Consider the following 19,411-nt stretch of genomic DNA (forward strand, 5'->3'; position numbering starts at 1 on the left):
GCAACCTGAAGGGTACACTGTTGGAAAACGAGAGGGCTGATGCATGTTGTCATTCCTTGTGGGTATTTATTGCTGACAGCAGCCTCACAATTCTGCCTGGTAAGGCCTTGCTAATTTCAAACTGGAGCCTTTGCAAAAATGATGGAGAAGGATTCCAGGAAATATTAAAAAAAATCAAAGCACCTGTCACAATGGAGGCTGGCATCTATCTAGAACACATTTTCCTTTTTTTTTTTTTTTAATTTATCTTTCATTTTGTCTCCAGTCCCTGTTTACTTCAGCAGTGCCTAATACAAGGACGGTGCGTTAGCATGCCTTAATATGAAGCAATTTATGCTTGTTGTTAGTTATACATCGTTTAGGGCTGTGATCATAAATTGTTCAATCACAAGGTTTACTCAAAGCTAGCATTCTTTACTGATGTCTTTTCCCAAGGGTGTTGAAAATTCGATTGTTCAAAGTGCAAATATGGTTTAGCAATCCCTTCCAAGAACCGTTTATCAGAAATCCTAAGGAGGTAATATATAAAAGTGGGATAGGAAACCTGCACGTTAAATGGGATTTACCAGCCAAAGCCTTTGGAACTGCTTTCCTGTGAATGACTGGAATGGAGCAGAACAAAGTCAATTACTGACTGTAATTAAGGAGTGGATGCATTTAAACTGTAGAGAGCAGTAGCAGTCTTCTTGAAACTGTCTAGTTGCTCTGAAGATTAGTCTGAGGAAAGAAAGAAAAGGACTTGAACTATATCTTACAGAAAGTATATTCTAAATGAATTCTCTTCCCTCAGTACTATGATCTGTTTTTACAGATTTGCTCCTACAACATCGATAATATATGATTATCAGAATAACACATTCAGACAAAGAAACTTTCAACATGTAGTTTACTTTGGTCTTGTTAGCAATGGAGTATCTCTTTTACATATCATACAATACAAATGTTTATGCAGTGCTGAATACTTGTGTTTTCATCCAGCCTGAATTTACTGAACAGGAGACTGAACTACGTTGTGTCCCTTTTAAGCCTTCAAAATACAGTAAATCTAATTATATATGTTGCTCTTACTTTGAAACTGTTATTCCATTTTATAATTTTAATAATGATTTGTTTATACTGAGAGAGAGGCATCGGATTGAATTGTTGCCTGTGTTTAGTCTAATCCATATCTGCACGTATACATTAATAGTGATAAAACGTAATGAATTTTGATCCCAAAACTTGCAGCGTGAACTGGGCACAGACCTGGAGGTCATCTCATTTAACTGCTTACCTTAAGTTGAATTTGGGCTTTTTTTTCTTTTGTTGGGATAAAGAGAATGGATAGCACATGAGCAGCGGTTAGCACTGCGGCAGAGGACTAATAACGGGATTCCGATGTCCCCATCCACTAGCTCTCCCTGCGCGAGGGGAACAATAGAGAGGCTGGAGGTCTGCTCCTGAAGGGCTGGTGTGGGGCTGGCTGGGGCTGGGAACATCTGCAGGCAGGCGGGCAGGCTCCCAACCCGCGCTGGGAGCCCATTCCCACATTCTCCGCAGCACTCTCACAGGATGTCTCCACTGGAGTTGCGCTGATGGGATTTTCCTTAATGCTGATGACTTTGGAAACATTCCTTACAGGCATTTCCTCAATAACAGGAGGGTTATAGAACAATTAATAAAACAAGCTGTTTTTTTTTTTTTCTTCTTTTTTCTTTAATTTTACCCTGGTAGTATTTCATTTTTAAGAAAGATGCAGGGCGCATCTGAGCTGGTTTGTTACTTTATGCTTTAGGAAACACTCTTAACATGTGCAGATGGAGCAAAACAGTAGCTCTTCAGGTCATCAGATTAAATAGGCAGCGCCAGGTCTTAGCAGCTCTGCTCTGCTTTTCCTCACTCTCTGTTCAGAGGGAAACCTCTGTGTTCAGCCATTCCCTGAGAAAAAGCCAAACAGGTTTTGGATCTGAGAAATAACACACCTCGATCGATGAGCAGCTGTTGTATGGACTGAGACTGCATCCCAAACCAATGCAACCTGAGTGTGCAGTTTGAATGCTACCTAGTTTTGCACGGGCATCTCTTCATGACAATAACAATAATAATGAATCTTTGGCTTCATTGCTGGTGGGTGCTGAGCTGGTTTAGAGCATGTACAGGGTGGGATACTTCCTGCATCGTGCAGACCACAGTGGAGATGCTACCTGATCTACAAGTAGGCAGAGCTGCTTTGCCCTGCATCCACAGCCATGTTTGCCATGCTGCAGCTCCCTGCCTCAGTTTTGCTATCTGTATAATGGTCCTTTTAAGTTGTTTTGTAAAATTACCTAGAGATCTTTTTTTTTTTTTTTTTGCAAAAACTCTTTTAAAATATATATGTGTGTATAACAGTGATCATTATTTTCATGGCAGTTTTCAGAAGTTCAGACCAGCAGATCGTGCATGCATATTTCCACCAAATATTGTTAGGCAGTGAAACAGCGTTATCAAGGGAGTGAATATTCTTTTGATAAATATTCCCAGTGTGGGGGTCAAAAATGTAAATACACTTCTATTTAGACAAACTGAGAATTTTTCCTCTGATAAGTGGGCTCCTAATTACTTTGCCACAGCCATCTTTGATAGCAGTTTTCTTTATGTGAAAAAAGGTGACTATTAATTTTACCAAAATGCTTGGAAATGGACTCTGGGATCACAGGTATATAGGAAATGTGTAAAATCAAGGATAGAGGAATCAGATATAAAAATAAAACCAGAATTGAAATGCAAAGTGAAAATAACAGGAATTAATTTTCACATTGAATTCATTTCTTTTCAGGATGCTTTGATTTACATCTGAGCTGTCTGTCGTTTTGAGCTCCCTGGCTTTTCCTAACTTTTTGTCACATTATCATTATTTTTGCACTATTTGTGTATGGTGGTTGCAATGCTGAGACAATATCTTGTTTGTTGTGACATATCCTAAACAGCTTTCAGACAGAGGTTCAAAACTCCTTGGTAACTCTGGGAGATAATTATTGATACAAAGGGAAGCATTTGGCTGTGTAGCAGAGACAATGAAAGAAAATGATCTGTCCTGTGCACTTTACTTACCTGTCACCATCCATGCCCTCCCCCAGATCACGACAGTGTCAGGAAATGAGTTCCTTCTCCAGTCGGATATCGACTTTCTCATATTGGATTGGTTCCATGCTATCAAAAATGCAATTGACAGATTGGTATGTATTTGTTTTGGCTGTTACCTTTATTAATTAAGATGTAGCAATTTCAACTTCATTTGCTTAGGCATCTCTGCAGGTTTTAGGCAGCTAGCAACTAGCTAGACATTCCTTTATCTGAAGGGTACAAAAATATGCAAATCTTCTGAAAAATGCCAGATAAACAAGGTTGTTGAACTAAAATGTCATTTGAATCTTGACTTGAAATGCAACGCTACATTTATTTCTCTGAAATAACAAGGACGTTGGTTTGCTGAGGGTTGTAAAAGCACACAAGCACTTAATAACTAATGAATTTTTGCATTTTCTGTTTATGCAGCCTACAGTATATAATCTTCAATAGAACTATTACTACATTTGATCCTTTTATGAATTTTTGTATTACTTATTCACAAGAATAACACTAGCAAATAATATTCCTTTGTAACTGATTGCTGTTATTCTCCTAGGAAAGCTGGGGGTTTTTCTACGAGAAGTAAGCAGGGCTGCGTTTTATTAAAACAGTTTTTAATTACCAAACCAGATTCAGCTGTAGCTTTTTCTTTCTCTTTTTGCCACTCTCAGTACAAATTCCAAATGATGGCCTTCTCTGCCTGCTCCAAGAACATATTTTTTTTCGGGGGCATTGACTTCCCTTGTTCACTGCAGAATGTGGAGAGAGAAAATTACCCCAATTTCTTGCATTTTTAAAAGATTTTTTTCTGAAATGGAATTGGCAGAGAGGGCACAGTCAGTCTCTTGGAAAGGGTTAACCTGAGCAGGGCTACTGTTTCCTTAAAGAGCTGCAAACATTCTATTACCCCGAGGCTATAATCAGCCAAGAAAAGTTTGATCTGATGATGTATGTCTTCATAGTACGTGTTTCATTGGCTATGCGAGAATATTGATATCCCACTGAAGATTTTGGGGTGGAGTTTACCATAGAGACTCAGAGCACTTTCTTTTTTGTGTGTGCTACTCAGCTAAGCATCTAATAGACTCAACAATTGCTTCGGTGCCACTCTGCAAAGAGGTAAAATAATGGCTTTGGCAGCTCAGAGCACAGGGTGAGCCACAGCAACATATAGCAAAGTGGCAGTACCTGAGGGCAGGGCTCATCCCATTGCTGCAGGCACAGGAGAGGATGCCATCAGTAGCACTCACTGGAGGTTTCATAGAATCATAGAATGGCCTGGTTTAGAAAGGACCACAATGATTAGCTAGTTTCAACCGCCCTGCTATGTGCAGGGTCACCAACCACTGGACCAGTTTCACCCATTACATTTGTTCTAGTTTTAAAACTTCCCCAGCCTTCAAGATAGCAGATCTCAAATGACCATGTGCAATGGGAGGAGATGTGTGGTTAGCCAAAAAAAGTGTCTTCCTCATTTTTTCTCTTTTCCCTGATCGTGACAAAAATTAGGACCACTACTCGACCCTAACCATTAGAGTAGCAGAAAAAGAGCCCTGCTCTTCACTAAGCTTATACCAGCAGAGTTTGATGTACAAAAATCTGTACAGATGTTTGAAACAATTGTGTTTGAAAGAACATTTACTGTGAATATCTAAAACAGAAAGGCTACTTTAACAATCTTCCTCTCTGCAACAATTTGGAAATAGCCTACAATGTGGAAATCATTTTGGTCTCTAAGGCCTAAGGAAGCAGGCCTTTTGTTTTCCTTACTTAAATGGGAATTTATCTCAGAAATTAAGATCAGTCTGTCGGGGCATAAAAGCTTTGCCATATGAAAAATTTTGCATTACACTTCCCTTAAATAATATACTCACTGCATCACTTGCTGTGTCTATTAGCTCCTTATTCTGTGCTGGCATTCTGCAATCTCCTGCTGCACTCATACAAACAATAATTTTATTAGAAGCACACATAGATATAAATATACATTTTCTTTCCCCAGCCAAAAGAACGGAGTTGTACATCGAGAAATTTGGAGTTCAAACTCAGAAGATCCTCCAGCACCGAATTACTGAATAGCTTAGACACTGAATCCAAAGAATCAAAGCCTGAACACAGAAAATCTTTAAGTAAGATTTTTTTTTCCTTTCTGTTTTTTTTTTTCTTTTTTTTCCTTCTGTTTCCCCTTTGTAAAATAAGTATGCCATTAAAGGGTAAGATAATTTTTATTACATACAGAATGTAAGGAAGATCACTGAGAATTGTAAAGCTGAATGTGTTCTGGGCTGATATACATAACTTGCATTTAAGTAAAGACAGTTACTAGCTCCACATTTTTAAAGGGTGACATTCCCTCCTAAACGAAATAAATTTGTTTAGGAGAAAAGACATTTATTCAAGCCATTTATTTTTAAAAATAAGCAACATGAGTCCTATGCTAATGGTCTATTGCAGTTGCTTTGTTTCCATTTTAGTAAAATACCTCAAATTGCTAGAGTAATTTTGTCTGTTATATATTTATACACTGTATTGCTGAAAGACCTGGCATATCCACTCTAGCCAACATTCAGGGATGGTTCTGTAATTGTATGGAAAGTAAATTTCAGGGATCAAGGTGGATTTTTTTTGGTATGATTACAAAAGAAAGTGATCTAAAGCCGGTAGGGGTGGGCTTCAGCCCACTGAGACTTTCCTCTTCTAGCTCGTTTTGAGATGTTTGTGGTACGGGGGGCAGCAAGAGCTGAGAGTGACCCCAAATCGCCCACTGAGCTTTTTAAAATGTCACCCCCTCTCCTGAAGCTTTGTTTTCCTTCTTTGTTTGGCAGGAGTTGCATGGTGCTGCTAATGTAAGCACCGTGACAGCTTTAGCCCCGCGTGCTGCTCCAAGATACCTATAGGTGCTGACGGTCTGTGCGGGAATTTGCCTGCACGCATTTCAGCACAGGATCAAAGCCTGAGATGTTAGGAAAAGAGTTACAATAAAAAGATCCGACATCGCTATTTTTAATGATAATTATCCACATATTCATAAATATATGCACACATGCATGCGCTCTCACAAACACAAATAGAGATTCATTAAATAGTCTCTTTTTGCAGACCAAAGCTTTTTGTTGTTGTTTTCTTATCATCTCAGAGATTTTTTAATATATATTTTTAATATGTATTTTTTTTAAGATTTTTCTTTCTGTTATAAAATATAAAATAGCCTGGGTGCATTTGTAAAAAATTGTCCCAGTGCCTTTGTGCTGCGTATATCACATTGCATTTCTCAGAAGAAGGAAAAATGAGACAGAGAGCGCAGTAAGTTTGGAGGGCCTGATTCTGCTCTCGTTGCAGCTAATAGCAAAACACCCATAAATTGTCTCATCACTCGGGAAAATTTCACTTATTTATTTTGACTTCTCACATATCTTTAACTGATAATTTGTCAAACAAAACAGAAAAAGTGAACGCGAGCAGTGGCATAGACTTATTCTACATTTCTTTTCAAACCTTAGAGAATTGTGAGTAACCTTCGTTTTGTTCAAGGCTATTTAAACTATTAAAAATTGTGAAAATATCTGCTGTGAATCAAAGCTGGTATCTAAATACTGCAGCTTGGATTGCTTCTAAAATATGTATTCAGAACTTTTTTGGCCCCTTGAGATCTAGTAATTATGTGGAATTAGAAAAATCATATTATTCACTTACTTATTAGTAGTCTAAGCACAAACTGTATTGTCAGTTTTCTGCCTTTGGCTTTCTGTGCCCTTAATGTTCACACAAGTATCGTAGCCAGAATTATCGGCAGCTAGAGCCAAAATTGCTTTAAAAAGGCATGAGAACTGGTAATGACACATTGTTAGCAGTTAACAGGTGGTCGTTTCATTGTCCAGTTTGACTGCAGAGTACAGAGAAGATATGTGCAATATCTGCAAGTGTGTTTATAAAGTTCTTGCAAAGTTTAACGATTCTGTAATTTCATAGTACTCTCATATTATTGACTGCTGCCAATGTCGAATCCAAACAAAGGAAATTTTTTAAAGATGGCTTAAAACCCCTCCAGTTTTACATGGAAAACAAGCAACTGATGCCTATTAGAAGACTACTTCGACACCCAATAATCTTTAATGAAATATTCAGATGTTTCACTCATTTGTATTTTCCTTCTCTGCGTTTTAAGGGCTGCCAAAAAAAAAAAAAAAAAAAAAAAAAAAAAAAAAAGGTCCAGTTTTAGAGTAAGTACTGCTGTGGCGTTGGTCTTTTTAGCAGCACAAATATATAAAGGACAGGTATATTCTTCTCAAAGTATTCAAATGAATTTACTCTTTAATTTAAAACTGGGGAGACTGTTCCTAGAGACCAACTAGATGGAATTTGGGTTTTATGTATAATCCTAATTGCTTCTGCTCACACTACAAGAACAAATAGTAATTCTCAGTTACGCTTTTTGACTTGTAGACACCAGTTCCATTGAAAATTAGGCTTAAACTGCCAGACTCAATTTCCAAAGTTCACACAATGTCTGTCCTCTTGGTCATGCAGCTTTTCAGTGGCTTCTCATCCAGTGTGGATTCAACTCATATTTTAATTGAAGCTTTCTTGAGCTGAGAAATAACCGAGTATGGCCTTGGGGACTGTTACCAAAATACGTAAATCTGTGATCCCACTCTTAAACACGTGGGAAGAGACTCTCTTTATTTGATGCTACCAACTATATCACTGGTTTAATTTACACAGAGAATGCTTGGTCAGGAAGGCATGTTTTTCACCTAGCAACCTCTGCCATTAGAAAATGTGTGCATATGGTTCAAGAAATCTGCCTTGCTCCACTGCACCTTTCCATGTGAATGAGTCTTTTCCTGGTCAGCTTTTAAAATTAGCAGTAGATCTCATAATTTCCAAGTAATTTTGTATCATTCAGACTAGGTTTTTCTTAGGCAGCCAAAACCCCTCTTAATTAGTACCAATTGTAATTGGGTCTGCTGGTGAGTAGCCTGCCGTGTTAATTTTGTATCACACATAAGAGTGCACAGGGTTAGGTATGTGGGGAATGTGTCTATGTGTCGCAAGATTCCCAGAAACCATGCAGGTATACAAAAGCCAGGAGACCTTACTGAGTGTATGGATTATAGGAGCTGCCACAATAGTCAAATTGTAGGTGGTAAAACCAATGCTATAATGCTTAACTCTGCTTTTTCACTCCATGGTCACTTTCTGGTTCATGTTTTGGCCATATTCTGGGAATTTTGCCACTCAGGAGTGACCTCTTGTGGAAGAGTCTGGGCTTGAGTCACTATTGATTGTCAGAGGGGATCAATCCTCTTCCACTCCCCCTTTTTCAGACGGAAACAAACGGCTTTGCAGGAGGAAGAGTGCCCTTTGGCTACCGTATCAATCTGATGGTGGTTCTTGTCAAAATGCACAATCACAAACTTGATAATGCAATACATTCCCAAAGCACTATATTTCCAACCTGTTCTCCATCATTTCCTTATGGCGTCACATTTACTCAGTTCATCACATTCTTATTAATATTTTAGGTTTCCTTGAAAGTGATGGAATTCTATTTTTACTACAAAAGCAACAAGAATAAATACTAATTGTTGTCAGTTATTTCCTTATGTAGTGGGAACAGTAATCTGTTCCTCAGCTTTGGGTTGCCAAAGCAAAATAATTAAATATTTTAGACATTTAAAAAATCTGTGATATTAGATAAATGCAATTTGATCTCCTTGTTTGCCACATAAAAGCTGGAACTGCCTGAATTGATAAGATTGAATTGCATTATTTTTATTGTTTCTACTCACATATTTTTCTTATCTTCAAGAACACTTTACTGAAAATCTGGTGGTTAGTCATGCAACCATGAGACAGATCCTGTAAAACTCTTCTCCATATTTGAATTCTAGCTTGGGGAGCCACAATTATAGTGTCAAGATTTTATATATATATATATATGCTATTTTATATATCTGTTTAAAGGGAAGTCTTGATGGGCTGCACAGTGTCAGCATTATTCATGATGTCTTTGGACTCTCAATAGGAGTAGTCGGGGATCACGGCGTCATTGTGGCAGACACAATGCAACACTGAAGTAGGAAAATTCCTGCCCTGGCGAGCTCTCAGCCTGGGTAAGGACAAGTTGCAACAGGTGGAAAAAGCGGACAAAAGCAGGGGGTGGAAGGAAAAGTTGACAGCAGAGCCGACATGTCATGCATATTAAACAGCAGGCTTGGGATTCTTTTCCCTTCTTCATTAGGATTGGGGTGTTAGCCACCCTGGCCACTGGCCAACTCAAATAATGATATTTTGCTTACCTACATTCCTCTTGCACTTTCAACTGAGATCTGTGGGCCTTTTGAGTCCCAAAGGGCAAGGTATCACTGTGCTGCTGCAGTGCTCGTGTCCTTCCCCGTGGAACAACTGCAAAAGAATATGCCTTCCTGCATCGTTTTCATAATAAAAAAATAATAATATCCTCTGGATCATAAATTTGTTTTGCATTCAGAGGTATATGCTAGAAAATCATTTGGTCTCTGAAATCTGCTTGGATTTCTTAAAAGATGAAAGTTAGGCATGCAGTACCTATTATTTGACCGAGGGCTGTGTGTGCTCTAAAATTGCCTAAAGTTACTTTACTCATTTAGTCTCCTTTCATTTGCTTCAGAAAGCTGAATTTTGAAACTTGGAGCATATCACATAAATATTCTTAAATAACAGCTAATGTATCCAGAATCATCTCTGAATGCAGTTTGTTAGATAGCTTAAACTACAATATGAGGGGAAAAGTATAACAGCAACAAAACCCACAATAAAACAAACAACACAAAAAGCAAAATAACAGAATCCCCCCCCCCCCCCCCCCCTTTTTTTTAGTGGACTTGAGAAGAGAAACAGAGAAGTCTCCAAAGCTTTAACCCTTTCTGTCTCAGCGTGGTGCTTCTTTTCCCTTCCTAGCCCATTTTAGCTAGATACGAAGTTCAAAGCCAAATAGATGCCATTTAGGGAGTCTTATTAATTTACAGTGGTAGCATTACATATGGTCACTTTTATTATTTTTAATAAAGCCAACAAATATAAAATAGCAATGTATTTCAGCTCTGCATTATCAACAGCAATTAAAATAGAAAGCAACACAAACTGTATGCAAATATGCAGCCTCTACTGCAGTGTTAATTTTGTCACTCTTCAGCGTGTATGTTTGGCATTTATTTTTATTGCATCAACAGGACTGCAGTCATCTCCAGGTACTGAATCACATAAAGAGCACAGAAAAAAAAATGCAACATACTGGTTTAGGAAGTGTGGGGATGTTTATAAGGACTAGAAGGGCTAAACTTACTTTTTCACTTATTTTTAGTCTCAGGCTTTTCTGCAGCATTTACTACAGACATAAGGTTTTCTTAAAGCTTAGGAAAATACTGATTCAGCAATAAAGATGCAATAATATTTGTATTTTGGAAACAAAGCATGCCAAATTCAGAAACAAGTTGTGTCACTGTTGCTGAAAATTGTGTCACAGCCCAAATTACAATTGACTGGTACTAGTTTTCATGTAAATATGAATTTTTCCCGAATTTGAATATCCTTTTTCCATCAATTACTATTTTATGTTTCTCTATTTCTTTGTTTTATTTCTACTCCACTTTCCAAAATCCTTCCCGAGATTACTAGTTGGGTTGAAAAAGCATATTTTTAAATTGGGCATAACCAAGTTCCATATAAACGTTTGGCATGGAAATCAGTGCATGTTCACTTAATTCATTTTTATTGAACCAAGTCCAGATTTTTAGACAGGAAAAAGTTAGATATTAATCATATCTGAGCAGGATCATTAAATTTTCCTTTACCTACTAGAACAGCAGAGTCATTATAGAACCATGAGAAGTTAGCTCACTTATTAATCTTTACAATTACATAAAAGTGATCATTTTTATAGTACTTAAGAGTAGCTCTTACCCATTATGTGAAGAGTATGTGGGAATATTACAACAGAATATAATATATTGTTATAGATGTGACCTGTGACTCATTGGTCTGCTCACTGACACACAACTTCGTAAAAGTTATATCTTTGAGCTTGGATAATTGTTAATTGTTTCATATTCCTTGTGCTCATTTATGGGGCCTGCTAGTAAATAGAGAGCTAGACACCGAGTTATTAATTATCTCATTATTACTTAATTATCACTATTGCATACTTCATTTTTATGGAGAATTATATAATAAAAGAAGGTATTTTATACTGTCCAGCACAGTTAAGTATGAATGACAGTGATAGCTAATGGAAGATTGAGTTAGTTGAAGAGAATCTGTCAGAAATTCTCACTGTAGATTACTATCTGGTTTCTTCTGCCTTTTCCAGCAAACACATCTCATCTTTGACTTTGAAACTCAGGAGTTTAAACCGGGTTCTTGTTTCAGTGGACTAATCCCCTTTCATAAATCATGTTCAAGTGCTGAAATAATTTGCACATCATTTAAAGAGTATTTGCTTTGAAACATTCACCTCAAGCCCTTTTGTATATCCTTTTTCTCTAAAGATTTGTAGTATTTGTTTTGTTCTCTGAGGTATAAAGGACCTGGGTAAACTTTATTCCTGTTGTTTCAAGATTAGTGAAATAAAATGCATATTTATTCAACTGGGACTGAAAGGAGCTTTAGTAAAGACAATCATGCATATGACCCGTGGGAATGTTATAATACAAAATGTCTGTCTTAAAATCTCTTCAGGTTTGTTCTAAACACTGCTGAAGGACTTAAGTTTAAACAAAGAAAAAAAAGAGTTATGAAACCATATTTCTTTGTTCCAATGAAGAGAGAGACACCTTTTATTTTTTTCTTAACAAAACAGTCCCTTATGAGTGCACACAAGATAAATTTGAAATAGGGGCGAGTAGAGCCTGGGTAGCAATGATTATTTGTGATCTTTTGTAGTGAGGTACAAGTTCTGACTCAGTGTTTAAGAAAGCTATATTTTGGAAATCACAAAGAAATAGCAATCACGAAGAAATCAGGAACAGCACATCAGCATTTTAGGTACTGGAAGTTGAGCAGCTTGGCCCCTTCCATGTTCTGCTACCTAGATCAATTCCTTTGATATGCAGGGACCGGAGCTTTGGGAAGGGAGAGACATTACAGCTTTGTGTCACTCTTGTGAACCTAATTCTTATACTTCTTGGTGTAATTATTGAAATGACTACCCTGATTGCAAGTTTGAAGCCAGAAAAATGATTCTCAGACTACACTGTATTCTGAGGTTTCACTGCTATTTATAACTAATCCAGATGCAATCCTCCTGGTACTCTGGGAGGAATATGACAGAAATAAGGAGGTTTTTAGGTTATAAAAGTCTAAATTAAGCTCAATTAGAGACATCATAAATCAGGCTCTAGATAGGATTACTTACTGCCCAGACTCACCTTTTTCCCAATGGAGAAATCATTTCAGCGTTTGTACCTTGCAGGTTGGAGGATGTATTTCATTTAAATTATGACCTCTAATCCCAAATATTTAAAGATGAGTTTAATGGATCAAAGCACTTTACTCTTTCCTAGATTACGTGTATTAATGTTTTAAAAATGTACGTGCTTGGTAGGATCTCCTATTTGTTCCACCGGCTGCTTGCTTATGTGCCAGATAAACAATTTGAGGACAAACTTATAAAAACACATGCAGTTGGAGAACTTTAAAACTTCTACTGGCATGAAATATTTTCTACACCCGCTCTCTTTAAAAGATGGGTTCTTTTATGGCCTGTACTGCTTTTTAACTAGAGGCTCTTTTGTAGGTAATAGAGCCTGTATGATAAAAAAGCCTAATTCCTACATCGGTAGGTGGGTTACATAGCCTTATGTAAGTTGTGAGAGACCCTCCTAATTAAGGGCGTGTTCCTTCATGAGCGCACAAGGGCGGTTTGTAAGAAGTTGTAGACATGTGCACGTTTGCAGAAGAGTATGCTTGATGAGTATGCTCATCGCATAGCTGCTGCAATTGTTCCTCTGAAAGGCTACGAGTGGAATGATACTGAGGGGTTAAATGCTGTATTGTTTCTCAATTAAGTAAAAGGTTCCAACTAGCTGGCTTTAAATATTGATGCTGAAGAGAACACTATGACAGATGAGCACCTCCCCTCACCACTAAGGATATTTGGCTCCATTTAATTAATTCCATTGGCCATTGTCTTAAGTGTGCCCAGGATTCACCCAGGAGGAATTCACTTGCGTTACTATTATTGAAAAGTGTAACATGGCATTATCTGCCTCAGACAGACTTTTAGTAGCATTGAATCAATTCCCCAGTTCTTGAAAACAACTACTTCATTCAATTCCTTTCATAATTAATGAAATTCAGTAGTAATGCGCTTGCCCCTCCGCTCATGCTGGAAGAATTTTCCAAAACTTCAATGTTTTCAAGCTGAAAATATTCTTCTAAATTTTAGCTTTAATGGACTTGTGGTAGGAATGCATTCTCTTGTCAGAATTTATCTAGCTCTTTATTTTCAGCATTTCTTCTCCATCTCAGATTTACCATCTCAAATAGTTTTAAAGACAGCCATTGTATTCCTCCAACTGCTTGTTTTGCTAGACGAAGCCAGCTGAGTTTTGTTGTTGTCTTTCCTATGAAAGACTGATGCTCTTTTTCTTGATGTCCAGGCTCCTTTTCTGAATCTGTCCCAGTATCAATTCATACTTTTTCGCTGTAGGTGTTCAAGGCAAGGTCATCCAACAGCCATGTGAAATGGAATTCACTCTTTCGTTCTGTTGATAGAAAAGTAAGAGTCAGAGCAAGTTAAAATTAGCTTGGTGGGTATATATAATAAAATATTAAATTCAGAGTGGAGGCACACTGTGACTTGTAGGGTTTGTTTTGGGCAAACCTAGGTGGAAGGGCCTGAAAGTTGATCAAGAATTAAGCAGATCTCAAGGTCACTCTTTGGCAGTCTTTCCTCTGGAATGTGGATGCATTCATTTAAATAAAAATCTGTCTTGCTGTGATATTACACAAGAACTAATGAGGTTTTGTCCCTTCAAAAACAAAGTCTTTTTTGGATAATTTCTGCTGTGAAAATATATGTTTATTTATTTTTCTTGTCTATGTAAAATTACTGATGTATGATAGAGCACGATAATGCTCCTTCCCTCCTTTATTTGCATGAAGGTATTTTAGCTCACGTGTCTGAATGAAAACCACGAGAGAACACTACAAATTTGTGGAGAAATGATGAAAATACTGAATTGTTTTAAAATGGTATGTGAAGACCATTGGTTATGATGGATCAAGGGTAATGCTGAAGTTAGGAAAAATTACAAGGAGTATGATGCTTCATTTATATTTGGAACTTTATTCTCAGTGTAAGATAGGCATTAGTCATTTCTGAACTGAGAATTTAAGGTTTGCTCAAAAAAATACTATGTTCACTTGAATTTTGGGTTCCAAAGATGAAACAAACTTGTCAGTTTGAAAATTTGTCAGTTTGTTGAATTAAATTGCCAAAGAGGCTCAGGAGAGAAAAAGGTGAAGGACAGGATTAAGCAAAGAGGAGTCAAGGTGGTGACACGAAGAAAAGGAAAGAAAAATGAAAGGATGCTGAAGTACCATTGGCTTCCTGTAACATTTGTCTGAATTTTACTTTCCTCTGGGGTACTGTAGTAGATATGGCGAGTGCATGAGAAGTGGTGCCACAGGTCTCATCTCAGCTGATAGGTTTCTTAAAAATCCATTTAAAGACTGGTGAACTGAGGATGGAGAGAGTCCCTGAGAGTGATGCTTTCCATTATTAGTGGCTAACAAGTAAAAATGTTCTTTAAAAGCAAGTATTAGTCCAGAGACTAAGTTAGTAGAATTTACCTTTTGGAAATAGTTATTTACTTAGAATTCATCTTTGCTGCTCGAATTACAGGTCATTACAGTAATAAAGCTTTCTTATTTTGTGACAGAATATTCATTATGTCTTTAAAGTACTCAGTTAGATAATGGTCCCCAGGATCTGGACAACAAGACTTCAAAAGGCAGAGTCCTCTGATCTCTGGTTTCCTTATTCATTCTAAGCTTGGAAGGTTTCATCTATCAAACACAGATTAAGTTTTATTGGTTGATAGTCTAATTGCATTTGAATTATCTTTTCCTTTAATATTATTTTCTTTTCTCTGTATTGGATTTCATCCAAATATTGCTGTTTCCATGAAGCACTTTTCTGAAAATGTTTTCCTTTTGCTTTGATGCTTAAATGCTTAACATGTGAGTGCTGCTATAAGGTGCTGGTTCCTGATAATAGAGTTTTCCTTCTGTAAGGAAAAGTTTCCACAATCTTCCATGCTTTGCTTATATTTGATAGAGCTCTTAGGCCGAGGCTTTTCATGGACAAGATAAGGTTTGGTTAAACATCTGAACTCTTGAATGTTTATCTGAACTAGATTCGACCTCTAAATTTGTCCATCATTAGTTATTTTGCTTTTCTTTTTAGATACTAAATTATGCTATTAAATATGTTCTAAAGTAGGTTAAGTCCCTGTGCAGTTTGTCAGCTGGAACATTAATTTTAAAGCTAAAACAGTCTTTTGGTGTATCTCTTTTATCCAAGTTTTAACCAAGGCTAGTCAAAGCAAGGGTCAGTGCACCCATGAAAACCCATATGCAGCTGATTGAAGTGCCTCAGTGTTATGATGATTGGCCTGATTTTATTTCAGGAAAAGATTGTGATATATAGCAGTCATTTGCCTGTCCATGCAAATGTTCCAGCGCAGCTGTTCTGAAGACTGGATGAACTACTGAAAAAATGTCACTGGATGCCCTTCAGTGTCTCTGAAGGTTTCTTCTCCTCTGAGCACCTATGGAAGGGCCAGGCAGACTTGGGGCCCCAGATGCCTGCTACAGCAAAGCCCTTGCACTAGCAGTTGAGGAGATGCTCTTTTCTGGGGTCCCAGTCACTCATTCCTTCTGCTAACCACGCCTGTGTGTCCTCTTTGGACTCAGGTCTTATCTACACCAACCCAAATCTTTGCTCTACATCTGACTGTGATGGCAATGAACCATCAGACTGCAGATGCCATTGTTAGGAGAGAGTGAGTGCATGATGTAGAAAGCCAGAATTATTCCAGGACCACCATACACCTTGGCCAAAGCAGTGCTCAGTGGCATAAGGAAGAGAGGGGGTAATTTACATTTTCTACAAACCATGACAAAATAGAACTGTAGTCTTTGTTAGAAATTTCACATAGTCAATGGGAGAAACAAACAAACAAAAATATCCCATAGACTCTATATGACAAAAGCTATAATTCTCTCCATTGGATTTGCTTTCTGTTTGTAGGTCTATTTTATGCATATCCTTAAGAACCTCTAATGGATGTCCTTCCCATGCAACTGTGATGCAATTACAGTGTAAGCCAAAAAAGTTCAAAATCAGTAGTGTTTTAACATATATAAATCATTTATCTGAAAACATAAAATGAAGTTAAGTTTGCTTTGTCCAAGTTTTACATTTATGTTCATGTAAGTGTTGGGAATTTCTATGAGAAGTTACTATTAAGATAAGAAGTAAATAGGATTCTTAAATTCATTGGATTATTCTGTTTTAAAAAATGAGCTCATGGGTGATCCTTTTTTTCTGTTATACTTACTCTAATGATTTAATTGAGATAGAGATAACTTGATCGAGTGGATGTATAAACAGAGTACGGCAAATGGATTTTGAATCCTTAACTAGATATTCTTTGATTACTTTCAAGATAATTTTTGTGCTTTTTCCTTCATGAAATTTTCTTCTGCAGTCACTAACACACACTAAATTTGCTATATTAGTAGATAAAAATATACTGGAACTTATTATTTGAAAGAGCAAATGAGGGTTACTACCACTTCTCACTGAAAATAACAATTTTAACATGTTGGTTGTCATAATCTATGTACTATAAATTAAATCTATCCTTTATTGCTTGAGAAGCAGTAGAAGTTCATAGTGGGTCAAAAATATAAAGTTATGAATATAATTGGAGGTTGCATGTAATGGGAATAAAATTTTAAAATATGGTATTTTTTAGAATGTAGAAGTATAAAATATAATTGATCTCTCTATAAAGAGGAAATTCTTTGTTATGGTATTCTTTCTGGAGAGATCCCTTAGATCAGATCTGAAAAAAATATACAGCAAAGTATCCGAGTGTGTTTCTAAATTTAAATATATGAATAATCTGCATGACTCTTAACAAGGGTGATATAAATACAGCAATGCGAGTTTTCCTTGTTCTCTACAGATAATTAGTTTGTTTTCCAAAGCATAAGGTAGAATTATACATAGGTTTTGAAGCTAAAAGGGCACACATGACTGGCAGTACCCAGAAACTCAGAAGGGTTTTCTTTCAGTATAAAGCTCTCTCCTTGTAAAGGAAGGAACCCTATAACTTACTTGTCCTTTTGACTGAGCAAATTAATGCTAATGATGACTATTCACATTACATGGAAAAGGTTGAAAAGGTTTTTTCAGACTAACTCAGTCAGGAGGTAAGCTTAAAGACTTGAAAGTTACTGACAAATATTCCTCAATAGAAGAAAACAAAGAGGACCTTGTCTTCTAAAGACAAAACAAAACAAAAAAATAAATACCTGAATACATTACATGTTGTAAATTACTTTTCAACTTGATCTGGAAAAAATCTTCAGTTTCTTGCTCTGTCTTCTTCAACCTTTAATTGCATGTTTGTTTTCTTTTGGGAAGTCTGCTTCAATAATATTTTTATATTATGTTTGTCAACTTTGAAAGTCATTAAATCAAATGCTACCATTCTTTTTTTTTTTTTTTTTTTTTTTTTCTCTGAAACTATTACTATTGCATTTTATAAAAGAGTTGGATGAGATTCTATGGCTGAAAATGCTAGAAATGAGTAGCACTGAGCCACCCAGGTAGTGAAAGTACAGGGCTGCTATTCAAGTCCTACATGTTAGGTAATCTGAGTTATTGGGTATTTTGCTGGGAAATTTAACAGTGCTCTGTAAAGAGGACTGCAAAAAACCTCTCTGTAACTCTTCTGCCTTTTGTCACTGTAACCATCTGTAACAAGATGACTCATTACCTGAAGAGATACAGAAACTGGTTACCAAAGGATGCTCAAGAATAAATGTCTCTGTAGCAGTCTGTAGTCCTATGAATCTATACTCCCCTGTGCATGAGGACTGCATAACAATATAGGACCTCAGCCACTTCTTGCAAATTGGCTGTCAGGAATCCTAATCCCTGGCACGGGCATGGTGAGAGCACTCTCTCTTCCTAGAGCCTGAGCAGCCTGACTCTGTATGCTGCAGCAGCTTTCATCCAAGTCCCATCCCACATGTTTTACATTAAATGAACATAAACTGGTCATACTGTATGAATAAAGCAAACTCATTGATCTCTGGCATTGTGGTTTTTATATTCAAGTAAGTGTGGTTTATAGCATTTCTAATGGTGTGACAATACAAAAAAAAAAAAAAAAAATTGCATAAAGAAAGAATTGTTGTGTCCTGGATGATCTAGTCCAGCTCTTCCTGTCACAAGGTACCATGCTCTGTCTCCCTTTTCATAAATTTATTCAGTTTCATCTTAAATTCTTTTAGTTTTATTTACCACCATGGCTTCTTTGAAAGGCCGTTTTAGAACTTCATATTAAGGCCAGTTTATACTTATTTATTCTTGTGCCAACATTGTTCTTCAGTTTAAACAGCTCTTCTCCCTCCCTGGTGTCCTGTTCTTCTCTCCTGCTCCTTTTCTACCCCCAAAAAGAAATTCATAGAGAACAATCACAGCCCTGCGCAGCCATTTTCTAGCCAAGATCCTCATCCTCTCTCAGCTCTTTCCGCTGGTGAATCCCACAGCATTGCCTATGCTTTGTATGACTTGAATACCTGTTTCATGCATGACAGTATCCAAGGTGGAAATTCACCAGGGCCAGGAAATTCACCAAGCAGAGAGTTTGTTCATTCATTTCTCTCACTGGTTGAATATTAGGAAAAAAATAAAAAATAAAAAATAAAAATAAAAATTGGATATTTGGAAAAAAAACGTTTTCTGAAAGAGTGGGGAGGTATTGGCACAGGCTGCCCAGGGAAGTGATGGGGTCACCGTTCCTGGAGGTGTTGAAGTACCATGGAGATGTGGAACTGAGGGACATGCTTAGTGGCTGTGGTGGGGGTGAGTTGAGGTTGCACTGGATCTTAGAGGGTTTTTTAACCTTCAGGATTCTATGATTCCATTTATGGCCACTTTTCACAAATAGATCAACAAACTTATAACCAAATAATCTACCCAGGTGTCTCACTTATTTTCATGTTTCTAATAGCTGCGTTTCAAGTTCATAACAAA

General features: G+C 37.1%; 1 protein-coding gene across 6 annotated transcripts in view; it reads left to right on the forward strand.

Annotated features, from left to right (window-relative positions):
* ARHGAP15 (Rho GTPase activating protein 15) overlaps positions 1-19,411 on the forward strand; it is a 318,635-nt gene that overhangs the window by 156,920 nt on the left and 142,304 nt on the right. For 5 of the 6 annotated variants that reach the window (NM_001008476.2, XM_025152211.2, XM_025152212.2 and 2 more), the window contains 2 exons: positions 3,099-3,197; positions 5,093-5,219. In NM_001008476.2, the coding sequence (NP_001008476.1) occupies positions 3,099-3,197; positions 5,093-5,219 (226 nt within the window). The remainder of the gene's footprint in view (positions 1-3,098; positions 3,198-5,092; positions 5,220-19,411) is intronic. The other variant, XM_025152213.3, reaches the window with a different exon arrangement.

This window comes from Gallus gallus, chromosome 7 (assembly GCF_016699485.2).
Source record: "Gallus gallus isolate bGalGal1 chromosome 7, bGalGal1.mat.broiler.GRCg7b, whole genome shotgun sequence".
Lineage (NCBI taxonomy): Eukaryota > Metazoa > Chordata > Aves > Galliformes > Phasianidae > Gallus > Gallus gallus.